The following is a 17,629-nucleotide window of genomic DNA, read 5'->3' as shown; positions in this document are numbered from 1 at the left end:
AAAACAAATGCTTAAGTTAATTTTCCTTTTAGCACATACAAAAAGGTTGGAATTTTTTGTTTTTTTTAGCCTAATATATTTAGCACTATCCTCTTGCCAATTCTAAATATATATATAAAAAAAAAACAGAATAAACAAGTATAAATACTTTTTTTTTTATGCTTCAACACCAACCCTTGTTCTGTATGTAGTACTTTTTGTTAAAATATGATGAAAGATGAATAGGATCCTTTTTCTTAGAGAGCTTCTGCCCTATAACCTATTACTAAGTTCAATGTAGAGCTTGTTTAATCTGAGATTATTTCTAGACCAAAAGATTGCTTTATAAACATTTGGTGACTACACTGTCTCAGGATTTGTTAATTATCTTTGGGTGAGCGTGGCAGTTAGGTATGACCAAAGTTGGGGTTTTTCTGCTGTTGTTTTAAATATTATCAAAACTCGGTGGTGTCCAAGTCCAGTGCATGAGAGCTACAGTACCATGCATATGCTGCAGATGCTATTTCATCAACTAATAAACACCATGTGGATTTAAAGATTAGATTAGATTTTTGATAGATGGACTGTTTCATGTTGCATTAACTTGGCCATGACCATCCGCAGTTCAATGTTTCATTTAATTGTTGCTAGGACCAGGTGAATGAGTTCAGGAGGAGTTTCTGAGCAGTGGAGCAGCAATAAAACTTTTAGCGTAACAGATAAGTTTTGGCTTTTTAAATGGAGTTTGAATGTCAAACAATAGCCACAATCCTAGAACAGAAACCTGAAATCTCTTGGACATCATCGTGTTCCCTCATCTTTTCTCATGTGACAGTCTCTGACATTTTTTGTGCAAAGCTATGCAAGTCGCTAGAATGACACAACAGTATAATGGATTAATAGCATATAAAACAAGCTGCCAACATCCTCAAAGTTGTTCTATTTTATATTTTATTAGAGGAGTTAGTCCACCTATCCTTCTCTTCATCTATCCTTGTCTTTGCAGGGTTACAGAGGGTTTGTTGCCAAAGTGATGACGACGGGCTATAGGAGGAAGGTAAAGTACCAGGAGAGGATGCACACATATGAAATTTATACAGAAAACCAAAAATAGGATATACCGCCATCTAAAAAATTTCCAAAGATCATGCTTTCTTTTAATTTTCTTGTGTTTGATTGTGGACATTTTCATGATGTATAGTCTTTTGCCCATATAGACTGCTGCAGATAGACACCATAAGCGCTTCACTCTGAAAGACAACCGGTAGAAGGTAGATTTATGAATTGATGGCCAGACAGAGTTACAGATTTGCTTGCATATTGTATTTACATCTCTACAATTGAGTTTAGAGAGCAGGTAGAGGCAGCTTTCCACTTGTTCAATTTGTGTCATATTGCTTCTAATGTATTTCTGGGGGGATTTACATAGTTTTTCAAGAAAATCTTTTGAATTCCAAAAAAAAAAAAAAAAAAAAAGACTATGATCTGGATGACTGAGAATCTTAACCAACAAGTCTTTTGAAATAACTTGCAGCACAGAGAGTTATTGTGGAAATAGGATTTCCTCCTGTTGGGCCTCATGTTGACAGTTGAAATTTGACACATTCTGACTACACAGGAAGATTAGTGTGTCTACTGGACAATCAGAGATGGTTCCCATTTGATAAGTTTTAATTGTTAATAAAGCTTGACTTCCTAGGTACAAAAAAACCTAACTTAAAATGCCAAGCAGGGAGTCTTTTAATTTGAAGGTCGAATGCTTCCCTGTGTGAGCACCTAAATGCTGAGTCATTGGCCACCTTGGTGGAACGTCTATGACTGATCACTCCGGAAGATTCTCGGGAAAGATTAAAGTCTGCCTGAGGTTTAGTGAGCATCAGCAGCTGCTATAAAACCATACTAGCTTTCCACAGTAAATAAGGATTTATTCACTTTTGTTTAACTTGACTTAATCATAGAACTACTTTCATTTCAGAAAACATACATAATAATCATCTTAAGTAAACCAAAAACAGAATCTGTGTTTATCTTTAGTTTTTTCCTTTTCTTACCGAAGAGTGTCAAACCAGCCGATGTCCTTTAGTCCCATGCATCGTTCATTTAATTTTTCCATCCTTATTATTGAATTCCTGTGCTTTGCAAATGCCTCCTAATCAAATATATTTAAAAAAAAAATAAAAATAGTTATATTCTTAATAAATATACTGTAATGCTAAATGTGAACTGAAGGAGCTTTTTTACCTTGTATAAATACATCCAGTTCCAAGGAATACTGACAAAGAAGAAGAAAAAAAATAATGTGGAGAACATTTTGAACCAGGAAACTCTTAACTGATCCTTGATCATGAATATGAGTAACCCAAAGATAAATGAGCACCCAACCTGTAAAAGAGAGGAATAAACCTGGGTAAACAAGATGGAAAATGCTTCTCTTGTGAAACTATATTTGACAGCTATCTGAATACCTGGTGGGGACAATTTCCTAGGAATATGCTACATTTTGGGGACTCATAGGTACTTGTGGGGACCAACAACTGGTCCCCACAAGTACCTCCACAAGTAGTTTCTCTTCTTGGGGTGGGGGTTAGGTTTAGGACTAAGGTGTGAATTGAGTTTAGGTTAGGTTTAGGGATGGGTATGTGTCGGTAATGGTTAGGGATAGGGCAAGGGTCACGGTTAGGCCATATAAATTAGTGGGAAATGAATGGAAGTCAATGGACGGTCCCCACAAGGATATTGTGACACAACGTGTGTGTGTTTGTGTGTGTGTGCGTGTGTGTGTGGGTGTGTGTGTGTGTGTGTGTGTATATCTGAAATAAGATCCTATAAAATGAATCTGCTTACTGCTAATATTAGGCCGCGATCGCCTCCATCGATCAATTCTGGACCGGGTAACAAACTCATGCGAGTACGAGTAATGTCCACCAGAATGCCACTTAGAGCATCATCCAGAGGCTCTGTTGTTGAACTGTCTGCATCCCTCAGAAACGAACGGATTGCACTCATGCTTTTGCTCGACAGCTTGATTTTGGCATCATAGAAAATCTCATTGCCATTACTGGGCTGAGGGAGAGAAAGTGGATTAAATTAGCTATTATTCTGTACATTCAACAAAAACAACAACAAAATAATTTTTAAGAGTTAAGGTTAGAACAATAAATAGAAAAAGAAAAGTAGCGTGAATTTAATGACATCCTGACTTACCTCACCCGCTCTGTAAACATCCCTTATGAGCCTGTAAAGGAACTTCTTCAACACCAGATGAGTCTCCCGTTTGGCCAAGACAGGTATTTTCTTTAATCAGGTGATGAAAAAAAAAAGAAAATTTGATTCCAAGGACAAACCCATACAAATTTCCTTAGTAAAAATAGAGGTCCAGAATATAATCTATAGAGATTTATATCGCCACCAAAAATCTACAGGAATATGTTTAAGATTTAGATTGTAAAGACAACCTATGACTGGATACATTTTTGTTAAACCTCCAACCACCCATGTCTTGATATCTCAGTACTTTATATTTCCTTTTTTACTATAGCATAAATATATCTGGGATTATATTTCTATAGATTAAATTATCAGTTTCTAATCACTTTTGTTTATTAAATATTGAAAGTCTAATCATCAGTGCAAATACTGTTTAATGAAAATCAACAGTTTGAATATAGATATAAAGTTACTAACCTGAAGGGCAGTCCAAATTCCATCCATTTAAAAGAACTTAGCGAACGTCTGATCCGAGTCAGGCTCCTTCAGAAATGTGCCAGGTGTGACTTCCTGAAAGCAGCAATGCTTGCTGGCAAACTAGGTTAGGAGGAAACATACCTTTCAGTGATGAAGGGCTGGAACTTCACTCTACCTAAAGACACATCACCTCTCCTTCCAAGGAGCAAACTAGCAGTGTGTCTGAGACACAATCCTTATACAACAAAATGTATAGCATTTAATTTATCTGTCACATTTAAAAAGATTACTGTACTAGTATTTAACTTCCAATGTTTGGTGTCATTGTGAACACTTAAGAAGAAGTTGTGCTGTTCCATTTATAAACCCATAGCAGGAACAATAGAATAATGACTTAAATTATAATGATTTTAATAGAAAGAAGCCATCTAGAAATCAGCAGTAAGATGATAATTGGTACTACTGTACTACTATCTATCTATCTATCTATCTATCTATCTGTCTGTCTGTCTGTCTGTCTGTCTGTCTGTCTGTCTGTCTGTCTGTCTGTCTGTCTGTCTGTCTGTCTGTCTGTCTGTCTGTCTGTCTGTCTATCTGTCTGTCTGTCTGTCTGTCTGTCTGTCTGTCTGTCTGTCTACGTACAAACTCATTATTTGCATCAATGGACAGTTTTTGCTGGTCCAATGAATTGTAAATTAAACTAATAAACTCATTAAAATAATTTAGTTTTGTCACAGATGAAAATATCTATGAGCATGTAGCAAACTGGGTTAAGGTTTTTGTCATAAATTGAGCTCAGAACGAAACGCTTTGAGGGGAAATGTAACTTATGCTTTCCTGTGAAAAGGAAAGCTAAGGCCTTTCTAGAACAGCAGGTTGGTTAGGATGTCTAGTTATGCCTTCGCATGCTGAATGGCTTTAATGACACATAATTGAAGCCTGTATGACAGTATTCTAAACTTGTATTTCGTGAGACACTAGTTCAGAGTCGACATTCATAAAATTTCAAACATCTTTAAAAGGTCAACAAAAAACATTAATTAATTCCTCCCTCCAGCTCTGAATTATAAACCTTTACAAAGTAAAGGTTAAGTTCATCACTTAAGAACAACAGCTGCTACCAAGATGCCCAACATCTCTTTAAGGTCTATAACACACTGTAAGTATATCAGTGGGTTTGAATGAACTCTAAAAACCATTACTTACTTGTTTATCCCCACCATTGTTCAGTTTGAAACCGTTTTAGTAATGAGAAAACATGATTAAAAACAAAGCAAAATTAGAATATATATATATATCTATATATATCTATATATATATATATATATATATATATATATATATATATATATATATATATATATATATATATATATATATATATATATATATATATATATATATATATATATGAATAACTCAATGCTTATCTTTTTAGCTCAAAAGACAAAATCAAAGCCTACTGAGAAAATGAGCAAAGTTCTCTGGCTAGATGACAGTCTAAATCATTTCAATAAGATGCAATGCATTGGTTTGATATGTGCTTTAACTAAATAGTACCAATCACTGATGGCTTTTGAAGTTTCTCCTTTGACAAATGTTTCTATTCCCTGGCTGAAGCATTTTTCTCCTGAACAGGGACTCCAACAGTCTCTATGTGTCTCTGTGATGTCGTCTGTTTCTGTTCTTCTGCTGAGGCCTCAGGATCTTGCCAGGACAAAACTCATGTGTAAACAATTAACAGCCATAAAAGAAAGATTATGGCTCTTAATCTTTCAGTTGATACAAGAAACAACTTATAGTAGCAAGAATTTTAAAAAGTTATGCATAGGAATGTATTTATAAAAGTCTTGCTGGAGACATTGCTTATTTTGGGACCTGATTCTACTACAAATGCTACGCTGCAGGGCCATTTTATGGAAATGACGGATCAACAGGAAATAGTCATATTATAGGCCTAAATAGAATTCCCTGCAGTGAGCCTGATGAGAGGACATACATATTGCAAGCCAATAGTATTAATAACAAACCATCTATAAATGTTTGATTAAAGCATGGCATTTTGCAAATTAGAAGCAGTCATTTCATAACTTATTTATTTCATTATTTACTATGTGCAATAACACAGTCAGGTGCAATAATTGTAATTTGGTACTGAGCAGCATTGTAAATAGTGTTGATTGATTATACTGTGATCCTTATTTTATTCTGACCCTTATTTTATTGTATTCAGATCCTTATCTTTTTTTTCTTCTTATATCTTAATTGTACTTATGATCTTATTTTTCTCTCTTCTGTTAATAGTTGCACTGCAAGAAAAAATACCCGCAAGGTATTAATAAAGTGTTTTTAAAGAGTTTTATGTATGTTCATCAAGAGGCTGTCTTATTATTGCCCAGCTACCTGATTTTGTTAATTCCCACCATTGTTCAGTTTTAAATAATTTTAGCGATGAGAAAATATGATTTTTTGCTTTTCTTTCATGCTAAACTCTGAAGTCATTTCTTTGATTGAACTTCTGACAAAAAAGGCTGCATGAGACAACCGTGCTTAGGAGTAACCTACTTTTTAGCTGAGATCTGCACAGGGAGGTGTTGAAAACGACTTGTCCTTCTCTGGAAGAACTTGTTTAAGTTGGAGCCAAAACACTAAGAATATCTGCTGGGAGAAGGTGATTAGAGATGCTTTATGTTTTTCAAAGCAATATATCTCCTCTTAAAATCTGCTTTAATAAAGACATGAGATTTTAATATTTTAAGCAAACAGTGTGGAGCATTTTCATCTCATTAAGTGTACAGTATGAACTAGTGGCAGTGCTAACATGGCCAGCTACACGTTACATTTTTGGGAAGAATCACAGCATTAATTACTGCCTGTTATGTTTCACATAGACATATATTCAATGCACACAAAATAAGTTATGGTATGCATAGTGTATTCAGCAAATTAACTTTCAATGTCTCATTTCTTCAAATATGTCTTTTTCTCACAGTAAGTGGCAAATGCTAACTATAAATACTAAATGGATATCGAAATATTATATCCATGTGTGAAATCTATTTCCACATCTATGTATTTCAATGTAACATTTATTTCCTAATTTTGAATGTATATCTTAACCTATATGTTATAACAAAATTTTACATCTATGAATAATAATTGAACTTTCTTGATCTCACATTGGAGAAATTTACCTCTACCTCTGCATTTAACCCATCCCCTTCAAAAGCAATGGTAATGATAAATTAAATTAAAGAAAAAATGGAACTCACTAAATTGATTTTATTTATATATACATATTGTAAGAGCTAAAGTGAACGTTTTGTTTATTTCTCTGGTGGCACAGGTGTTCAGATCTTCCCACACCTAGTGTGATTGCTTTAGGGGTGTGGTCTTTTGTTATTATCTATATATAAGTGCGTTTCTTTGTTAATAATCTGCATATGTGCAGATTGGTTTTGTATTTCCTGCAGGATAAAACTCACCACTTTATAACTACTGACCACAAGATGTCTGTAGTTTTTACCATGCTTTACATTAATGACTGTCAGAATATTTGGATAAATATCTTTACTCAGGGGGATTCGCGGTGCTGCAGTTTGTAGAACTGTTGCCTTGCAGCAAGTAGGTCTTGGTGCCATTTGCATGCTTTACTTGTGCATGTGTGGGTTCTCATCAAGTACTCTGGCTTCCTCCCACAGTCCAAAAACATGGTCTGTGTCCCAATGTCCGCCCTAAATCACTATATATAACGGGGACTATATGGTGAACTCTGTTAACTGACCGTGCAGACGGATGATCAATACTTTTTGCTACCTGTTGGTCACGCACCAACTTTGTTATTTGTTGCCGCTGTCACAACAAATAATGCTTTCTGGAGAGAGCTCTCCTCGCAAAGCATTCCGGGATATATCTGCTTGTCTAGTGACCATAATCACTACTTTTCATGGTGCACTGTGGAAAATTTCAAGTCACTACTTTTTCATCCACTAGACATTTGGACACTTATTTAAAATGGCATAACCACTATATAGCGCCATATATAGTAGCTAAGGTGGACATTCAGACACAGCCAGGATTGCTAAATTAACTGCTATCTCTAAATTGCCCTTTGGTGGGTGTCTGGAGTTCTGTGTGTGCATGGTTGTGTTTCAGTGTTGCCCTGCGATGGACTGACTAACTGTCCAGGGTGTACCCGGCCTTCAGCCCATAGATTACTGGAGATAGGCGCCAGCCCCACCATAACCCTGACAGATAAGATGCATGGATGGATGTTTAATCAACAAAAAGCAGATTGTTCCATGATCAGCGTTTCAGAGTGAATGTGAAGAATATACATCCACAAAGTATTTCTACAAAGACTGTATTCTTCCATAAAAATAAAAATAAACATTTATTATACAATTTGATTAGAAAAATCTTACATCTTCAAATCATTTCAAAACATCAACCATCATTCTTATTCTCATCTAAAACTTAGAGTAACAGCACAGCTTTGAAATTCCAATGACCTTGAGGGTGGTGAAGGAAAGCTGAACTGTATAACTCAATGATATGATCTTTTTATACCAAAAGTTGAAATAAAAGCCTATTGAAAAATAAGCAAAGCTGTTAAAAATGCAGAAAATGAACAGTTCTGTGGGTAGTCGACAGTATTAATCATTTCCACCAGACAGCATTTGAAATTTCAGTAGATTTGATATGTGCCTATAACTAAATGGCACCAATCACTGATGGCTTTTGAAGTTTCTCCTTTGATAAATGCTTCTATTCCCCGACTGAAGCATTCGTCTCCTGAACAGGGACTCCAACAGTCTCTATGTGTCTCTGTGATATCGTTTGTTTCTGTTCTTCTGTTGAGGCCTCGGGGTCCTGCAGGGACAAAACTCATGTGTAAACAATTCACAGCCATAAAAGAAAGAAAAGGAAACAATCCTGACAGAATACTACAAAGTACAAGTTAAAGGAATAGTACACCCAAAACATGATTAGCCTTCATTTCCTACTCACCCCCATGCTGAACAACACTCTGGAGAACTTTTTTGATATCTCAAATGCATCTGGAGATCTGGGAGGCTTCTTGCTGTCTGCTGACATTCAAATAATGGAGGTCTATAGTGCCCGAGGCAGAAAGGTCCATAAAAGTCCACAAAAAACATGTCAATATTCCTCCATGCTGCTCGTCCAATGTATTCCAAGTGTCCTGAGTGGGTAGCATCCAGAATTTACTCGAAACGAAGTCATTTAGAATGTTTTTAGAGCATAAACAGTAGTGTATAGGATTTCCTGAAAGCGCGCGCCTGCTTGTTCACGACGCTACGGAAGCCGACAGACCAAACCAGATGAAAGTGCGCATTCAGTGTCTGCTCTGCCGATAATGCAAGCGTAGAAGAAGAAATGTGCTGTTTACCTGTGCAAAGAAAGAAACAACGAAAGAAAAATGTCTGAGGACTTCAGTGTTGAGGAAGAGCATGAGTTCTTTGCCGAGCTGAATGCGCACTATCATCTGGTTTGGTCTGCCGCGGTTTCCGTAGCGTCGTGAGCTCGCATGTGCGCGCTTTCAGGAAATCCTATACACTACTGTTTATGCTCTAAAAACATTCTAAATGACTTCGTTTCGAGTAAATTCTGGATGCTACCCACTCAGGACACTTGGAATACATTGGACGACCAGTATGGAGGAATATTGAAACGTTTTTTGTGGACTTTTATGGACCTTTCTGTCTCAGACACCATAGACCTCCATTATTTGAATGTCAGCAGACAGCAAGAAGCCTCCCAGATCTCCAGATGCATTTGAGATATCAAAAAAGTACTCCAGAGTGTTGTTCAGCATGGGGGTGAGTGGAAAATGAAGGCTAATCATGTTTTGGGTGTACTATTCCTTTAAGTAAAAAGATATATGTGAAAAAAGAGGGATTATTTATAGTAGTAATACACTGCTGGGGCCATATTATGGAAATGGTGGATTAACAGAGAATGGTTACAGTATATACCGAAATAGAATGCCCTGCAACGGGTGTGATGATGAGACATAAATATTGCAAGCCAATATTAACAAACCATCCTTAAATGTTTTGGTTCTGATCATTAGATACCTGGATTTAAAATCAAAACGAAAAAAAAAAAAATAATCCCACAATGGCGTCTCAAGCATATCTATTCATCAAGACGCTGTATTATTATTTCTCAGCCACCTGATTTTAAGGGCTTTTACCCAATCAGTTCCTGATCTTTGGGGAAAGATGCACCTGCTATTCTGCTCCCATCTAAATACCCGCTAACTACTGGATGAATACAATCAGAAAGTTTTACAGTACTCAACAAGCAAAATTACATAAAGGCAGAAACAAAACAGATGTTTACCATAATTATCCTTCGTCCTATTTGTGTTTGCATGGCACTGCAGCAGTAAAACATATAATTCACATGTAAAAGGATAATTAAAACTATGATTAACCATCTCATCTGATTCAGTTTTATGCATATTAGAGAGAACTCACCTGGGCATCAGTCTGTAAACTCTGCACCTCTGGTGGGGCTGCTGCATCAGCTCTGCTGCGTTTATCTTCAGAATCTTTTTCCTTTGATTTCACACGTTTCCCTTTTGTTTGTGATGGACTTGAATCTGATGCAGCATACTGGTCTTTCTTCTTTTCTACCTTCCCCTGCTGGTCTTTCGAACCAGGTTCGGCAGGAGTAGAATTGTTCTCTACAACCTCAGGCTCCTCTTTATGCTGCTCGCCATCTCTTTCATCCTCGCTGAATAGAGGCTCTGCAGCTCTTACTGTCTCTACCTTAGCAGGTGCTGGGCCCTCCTGGACCCTATTGGGTCGTCTTCTGTGGACGTCATTCCGGTCCAGCCTGGCATCCTCCCCTCGCTGCCGTAGGATGTTCTGTGGAGCAATCGGTTGCACAGGTGCCTGAGCGGGAGCGTCTCCTCCAGCCAAGTAATCGCGGTCCTCAATCATCGGAGGAGGAGGATGATGAGGACGATCCAGCGGTGGTGGATCCCTTCGAGGGCGGCGGAACGGTGCCATGATGCCATGCTGAAAGGCTGCATGCACACTTCCATACATGACCACCTTTGTAAAAGTCAAACAGATACCCGTTAAAAGATCCACCATCAATATTTAGTTTTCTTGATTTTATAAGAAAATCTGCCATGTGTCTTTACCAATATGGAAAGCACAATAGTGAGGAGGACGGGGATCTGCAGGGTCACTGGGAGATCTTTGAGGAGTTCTCGCAGGAACTCGCTTATTCCCTGCCCAAGGTGCTTCAGCGGCTCTGTGATGAAGGTTGTGATGGTGACTGATATTGCCTAAAAAGTGAAGTATTTAAAGGTTTAACTTTATATTTAGGTGCAGGGATAATATATTTACTCTATGTAACAGAAAACTCATCATCATCTTTATTTGTAGAGCACTTTCAGCTACAGCTAAAAACAAAGCGCTGAACATAACTAAAAATAAAACACAATAAAATAATAAAATAAAGCATAAAAATATAAAATAAGGCAATAACAGGAATTTGTTTAAGCTAAATAAACAATGTCACAAAAACTAAGTCCTGCCAGTGGTAAAAGCAAGCTAATAAAAATAAAGTGTTTTAAATTTCAGCAAGGAAGGACTGCAGAACTCCCAGAAATATGTCTGAATTGATACAATGATGTCTTCCACTGTGACACTGAAGCTAACATTCCACTATGGTACTAAAACCCACTGAAGAACCATTCCACGACAGTAAAGTGTGATTACACCACAACCTTTGGTTAGAAATCTACAGCAGCAAATTTCACACGCATCACAAGACTGAAACTTTCAAACCAAATCATGGTAAAACTAGTCTTCATCATGAATAACAAAGTTACTGATAAACTAACTTGTTGTGTCATGGGGTAGGCAATGGCTGAAATAAAGCTAGTTTTCAAAACCAATTTAAAAAGAGAGTAAGAAGAACTAAATAAATAAAATCTGGTGTTACATTTTAAAGAAATATGCCAAATAATCACCATACCAATAATCTAGTTTCAGATTTTTTTAAGATCTGTAAATAAAATTTTGTTTTTTTTCCAGACTTGGTCTTTCCTTTTTTTTTAGAATACAACAAACAGCCCTTTTACTGAAAACCTATCCAAACCAAATTAAGACAGTCACACTCTCTCTGCTAGTTATATGGTGATACTTTGTGTTTAACTTATATTTGATTATAGCCAGATAATACTGTCTCAGAAAGAAAAAGAACAACAGGTGATGAAATTTCTTTAGGTGAAGACTTTTCTTTAGTAAATGAATTAACTGCTACAGACAGACATTAATACCATCTAATCAAATCAAAGACATTTCACTACAACATTCACATTACTGCATGGTTCTCTGATATCAGCCTATATTTGTGCAGCAACTCTATGCTTTTTGGATTATCTAAATATGTTAAATCATGACACAAGAGGTGAAACAGGAGAAATTAATAAGGATGGGGATATATTTTCCCTTTATACATGAACTAAAGAAGCCTCTGCAAAGGAAGTATGAGGATTATTCTAGAGGAAATAATAAGCCACATGGAGCAGTGGTGTGTGTAATCAAGGGCGTAGGTTTGTTTTCAACTTTGGTAGGGACACTATTCTTCAGTTTCATTGGTCCTTTGCAAAAATATGCATGCTCTTTTTTTATGTTTAATGTGAGCTTCAGGGCTCATTTTGTTTAAAGAGAACAGCAGCATTTCTTGCTACATTAATACAAATCTTATAAGCACTACATGCACTAGATGCTGTTTATCAGTATTTAAAGCATCACTGGCTCTGATGGATGTGGAATTAGGACTTTTTCCACTTTGAAAAGGATTGCATTTAAATTTACCTGCGACTAGGACAGTGTCTATTTAACCAAATATAGTCTAAATATGTCTGTAATATGTGGATTTATCCTGTGTTTTCTTCTGAAGATATAGAATTGTGCAGAGGTAAAACCCACTCTTATTTTTTTTTTTCTAATATGCTCTCTCTGGATCATGCAAAATAATACATTCAAGGGACGGTAAATAAATGTATTGTATTTACATGTGCACTGGAACTAGAAGAGGAACTGACACTGAGCATTTAAAATATTAATATTAGAAGGTGTACATCTGGGCTGTAGTTACTCTGTGTAGCTAAATTAATGTATTTTATCTAGGGCTGAAACAATTAATCATATTAACAAATTATTTAAATAATCGTGAACTAATTTAGTAATTGATTAATCGTTAACTGGAATATAGGGCCACTTAAATGTGCCTTTAGCCGACAGAGCGACCCACTTAGAGCAGGAATTATACCAAGATTGTAAAAAAAAAATATGTAAACATTTTGCATTTAGGAAGTAAAACATTTTTGTCTGTCAATATTCTCCATCCAGAACTCCTCCAAAGGAAACGTTTAAACGTTTCTGTTTCACCTGGTTTCATTTCATAAAAGATCTTCTTTAAGGAGCCTTTGGCTATCTGATTAAAAGATAAAATAAAAGAAATCCTAACGTTGTTAACTTACATTTCTCAAGTTCCACAAATCAAAAAACTCTCTCCTGCTTCTTTACAGAACTCCAATCAGAAGCTTTTGCCTGTTTTAGCGTAGATAATATTAAGTTTTTTTATTTGACTAGTTCCTTGGCCCAATATTAATTTATTTTAGCGTCTTTTTTTTCGCGCTCCAAGCACCCGCACCCGCACACATACAGAATAGAAAACACGCAATCAGAAAGAGAGAAGGCGGAACTTAAGGCAGAATAATCAGAGAGTTAAACCGCGCAGCACAGTTGATGCGCTGCTATGTGAAAGGGACAGGAAAGAGCAGGCAGCTGCAGCTACCAGGCAGAGAAGCTGCGAGAGGAAAAGAAGCGGCTGCTGTATAGTAAATTATAAACATGTTGTTCACATCCGATTATTGGTAGGGACAAATAGGTCCGTCCTAAATTTTGGTAGGGACATGTCCCTATGGTCCCTATGCAAACCTACGCCCATGTGTGTAATATTAGCCGGATACTTCCAAAGCTGTGGCAGCTCAGTGTGCTGCCTCAACAGGCATCAGCATCCAGACTGACCTTTGTTGGCGGCACCAAGAGGAGAGGGTTAACCATCAGGACTTCATAGTATTTTTTGCAGGGGTCATCTTGAAGAGTCCAGGTTGTTCTGACCCACTCTGCAAATTCCCAATAGAACAATACATAATAAGGTTAAAATAGTGTTTGTTTTCTTTAATTAGGGAAATAAGTTAATTTGATCTAAACTTCAAGACACTTGTCATGGTGCAAGATGGTTTACCTTTCAGATTATCCCTCCAGTCAATTTTTCTCACTCCAGTGCATTTTTCATTGAAGTTTTCCATCTGCACAATATCGTTTTGGTGCTTAGCGAAGGCGGTCTAAAAAGAAGTTGAAATAAACGATAATTTCTTAGCTTTGAAGGACAATTTACTCAAAATCAGCATAAAATGAAAAAAGGGGCTCATCTTCACCTGGTATAGATAGAACCAGTTCCAGATAATACTGATTGCGAAGCAAATGGCAAACATCCTTCTGAACTGAACGAACCAGGAGACAGCGGACCACAGCTGGGTGCCAATGACGGTTGATATAATGAGAATGAGTATCCCGACCTGGAACAAAGAAGAGAAGTCAGCTATCTGTAACATCTGGAACAACGAAAGCTGCTGGTAAATACTTTGAAAGTTTGAACTAGTCTAAATATTGTTGTTAAATCTTAAACTTTAAAAAAACTGTGTAAAAAAAAAAAGACATTGACTTTCTACTGGTGATATACATTTGTTAGGAATGGTACAAACATCCACTGACTCATATTTTGACCTTTGACCAAGTCAGAAGCTATCCAAGCTGGCTGACGTGTCGCCTAGTAAAAAAGCAGCAAATTAAATGAATTATCATACCTTTAATACAGTGTCAAGCTCAACATGGAAAGTATCTTCAAATCTCCACTTCCAGGGTTCATAATCATGTAATTTAAAGTCCATCAAGATCTGGCTGAGTGCATTGTCCAGAGCTCCAGTTCTCCATCTGTCCTCCCCATTCAGGAGTGACTGGATCTCCGTCATGGCCTGTTTGGACAGCTTGATTTTGGCGTCATAGAAGCCATCTGATGAGTCACTGGGCTGGGAAGATAAAAAAAAAAAAAAAAAAATTGTTTTTCAGTGCATTTTTACTGAAGGAGCATTTTGGTAAATCAATGTTCAAAAACACATGAGTAGCCATTGTGCATTACAGTGAATCCTGTTATTATGGAAAGTGTGATATTGATTAGAATCTCACTGATAAAGAATGACCTGGATAAAATCAGTACCCACCACACCGATTCTCTGTATTTCCTTCAACAGTCTGCTGAGGAACCTCTTGAACACTGGATTGCAGCTCGGCTGTTGCGACATGAGCATTGTCTCCTTCTTTAGGTCTTCAATCTAGAGCAAAGTAAAACACACCATTTCATGCACTTGACCTGATTCACACCAACAAAGCTACCATGCATGTTTTAAACCTAAAGTAACCAGATGTTAGACATTTAGTCATTAATAAGTAAACCAGTAAAAAGAAGAGTGATCCGTTCATAATTATGTTGATTGTGGGGGTTCCTCCAACCATTTCAGTGTCAGTATGTTTGTTTCACACAGCATATTTATTGTAGGATGTTTGCTAATATGGGTGCACACATTTAATAAACACCCTATGAACAGTATTTCAAGATTATTGTTTTTCTTTTGCTGAGGATGAAAGAACTAGCTGGAGGAGCAAATATGGTGTAACACATGAAGTGGAGGAAACCAACAATCCGCTGACACTGGGGGATTTGACTCTGGAGGATCTGTCAAACACTCAAAACTCTACTGTTCTAAAATACATTTTGGTTTTTGAATGTCTTAGTTTCATATTTGTGTTGTAGTTATTATTAGTGTTGACTTAGTTGTCTAGCTTTATTTATTGTTTGTCCTAAGTTTTCTTCCTCCCCTCCTTGTTGTTTGTAGGCTAGCCTATGTGTTTAAATACCCCTGTGTTCATTGTGAGAGGTCAGTTCTGGTTTGTTATCCTTGGTTAAATTTCTCTTAGTTGATATCTTCTTTTGGCACGTTTTTGTTTTTTTCCAATTTTCAGTCTTTTGTTTATTAGTACTTTGGAAGAATAAATGGATGATATTTTTTTTCCATGCCTTATTGCCTTTGTCCTTTGCCTGACTGCTTGGTCCCTGTTATCACTTTACAAAAAAAAATATATATATATGTTTTACTTTAATTTCTGCTGGTGTAAGATGGTAAAAAAAAAAAAAAAATCACTTAAATGTTTCCAGATTCATGTTTTGCAGATATTTTAAAGGTCTTTTAACTTATTTCGCAGCAGATCCATTTCATGTCCTGACACTGTAATAACAGCTCTTCAAAAAATATATTTTATTCGCTGTCGTTTTTCATGCCCCTACTTATTCCATCAGAAATTTCACTTATAAAAACCCTTCAAAAGTAATTTGATTAAATGTAGCTGTGTGATATATCCGCTATCAAACTTTATACATAGTTAATAGGAAGGTAGCTTATGTAGGTGTTGTGCTGATAAGTAAATCCTCCTGTTTGAATAATGAATGTTTGTTTCTGTGGGTTTTAGAGGTAAAGTTTAGCATTAGCAGATGAGAGATGTTTCTAAGAACGAACCTGCCTCTGTAGATTCTCCGTCTGCTGTTTACATGCTGTCAGCTCAGCCTGGCTCTGCTCCTGGATGTACTCTCTTCTTTTGGTGCCAACGTTTGTAAAGGTCGCTGGCTAAAAAGAAAGACAGTATATCCGCTCTATAACAGCCAACGACTCTAGAATAAACCTTAAATAAGCAAACTAACCTCGGAAGGTGTCTTCATTGTCTTGGTGCTTGAGTCGTAGTTGAGCATGTCATATGGATCTATCCAGTCGTCGGGTTTTTGTTGACCCAGAGCAGACAGAGAGAAGCAGCAGAGGAGAAACAGCAGCATTCTGACTTTAAAGACCAGCCTAAAGCTGGATATGTGTCCGGTGAAATCCGGTCAAATTAACCTACTTTATTAAACATGTTTTAGGTACCGAAACTAAAAGTTAAAATTACATAATTGCTCCAAGTGACACACAAACAAGGAAGCACTTTTCTCTGTCTTATTCTTCTTGTTGGGTACTTTTTTCCGGCTGGCTATACGCCACATTGTGCACTATTGCCTCCCACTGGAAGGGAGGCGCGCTACATCTCCTCTTGTGTTAAATTACGGTTGGGAGGGACTTGTTGGTGCATTACCGCCACCAACTGAAATGGAGCTTGGATTGTACTGAAGAGGATTAGGGCCGCTGAAAAAAAATTAAAAAAGTTAAGATTTTTAAATTGTATTTCAGTATAATATGGGGGAAAAAAGTCAGAATTCTAAGATAAAAGTCAGAATTCCGAGATTACAGTCAGAATTCCGAGATTACAGTCAGAATTCCAAGATTACAGTCAGAATTCCAAGATTAAACTCAGAATTCCAAGATTAAAGTCAGAATTCTAAGAGTGAAGTCGGAATTCTGAGATTAAAGTCAGAATTATGACTTTTTTCCCATATTAAACTGAAATAAAATTTAAAAAATCAGTCAACTTTGTTTTATTGTTCAGTGGCCCTAAATCTCTTCCGTAGGAACTCGTACTCGTACTCGTCGTCTCCCGCTTTATCCGGAACCGGGTCGCGGGGGCAGCAGACTAAGCAGAGACTCCCAGACTTCCCTCTCCGCAGACACCTCCTCCAGCTCTGTTGGGGGAAGCCCTAGGCGCTCCCAGGCCAGCCGAGAGACATAGTCTCTCCAGCGTGTCCTGGGTCGTCCCCTGGGCCTCCTCCCGGTGGGACGTGCCTGGAACACCTCCCGAGGGAGGCGTCCAGGGGGCATCCGAAAAAGATGTCCGAGCCACCTCAACTGACTCCTCTCGATGTGGAGGAGAAC

The 17,629-nt window shown here is 37.2% G+C and overlaps 2 protein-coding genes across 3 annotated transcripts; both read right to left on the bottom strand.

The window, feature by feature from the left end:
* Positions 1 to 2,802: 2,802 nt before the first annotated feature.
* LOC119774599 (chloride channel CLIC-like protein 1) lies at positions 2,803 to 3,863 on the bottom strand. The gene is made up of 3 exons (XM_038272147.1): positions 3,664 to 3,863; positions 3,184 to 3,258; positions 2,803 to 3,042 (listed from the first exon to the last, which is right to left on the bottom strand). Exons 1-3 carry the CDS (start codon positions 3,688 to 3,690, stop codon positions 2,803 to 2,805), a joined length of 342 nt encoding a protein of 113 aa, XP_038128075.1. The 5' UTR covers positions 3,691 to 3,863.
* A 4,060-nt stretch (positions 3,864 to 7,923) lies between these two features.
* On the bottom strand, positions 7,924 to 16,848 carry LOC119774642 (chloride channel CLIC-like protein 1). Of its 2 annotated transcripts, XM_038272264.1 has the most exons (11): positions 16,534 to 16,848; positions 16,352 to 16,459; positions 15,002 to 15,112; positions 14,588 to 14,809; positions 14,159 to 14,299; positions 13,966 to 14,065; positions 13,746 to 13,843; positions 10,841 to 10,987; positions 10,167 to 10,748; positions 10,030 to 10,066; positions 7,924 to 8,535 (listed from the first exon to the last, which is right to left on the bottom strand). In XM_038272264.1, the coding sequence occupies exons 1-11, from the start codon at positions 16,660 to 16,662 to the stop codon at positions 8,351 to 8,353; spliced, it is 1,860 nt and encodes a 619-aa protein (XP_038128192.1). In that variant the 5' UTR covers positions 16,663 to 16,848; the 3' UTR covers positions 7,924 to 8,350. The 2 variants fall into 2 exon arrangements, with proteins under 2 accessions (XP_038128192.1, XP_038128193.1); XM_038272265.1 differs by lacking the exon at positions 10,030 to 10,066 and having other exon boundaries at positions 16,534 to 16,662.
* Between the last annotated feature and the right edge of the window lie 781 nt (positions 16,849 to 17,629).

The sequence above is a fragment of the Cyprinodon tularosa genome, unplaced genomic scaffold (assembly GCF_016077235.1).
Source record: "Cyprinodon tularosa strain WSP-4 unplaced genomic scaffold, ASM1607723v1 ctg82, whole genome shotgun sequence".
Taxonomy (NCBI): domain Eukaryota; kingdom Metazoa; phylum Chordata; class Actinopteri; order Cyprinodontiformes; family Cyprinodontidae; genus Cyprinodon; species Cyprinodon tularosa.
The sequence above is the reverse complement of the archived record's forward strand: the minus strand, read 5'-3'. Positions and strand labels throughout refer to the sequence as shown.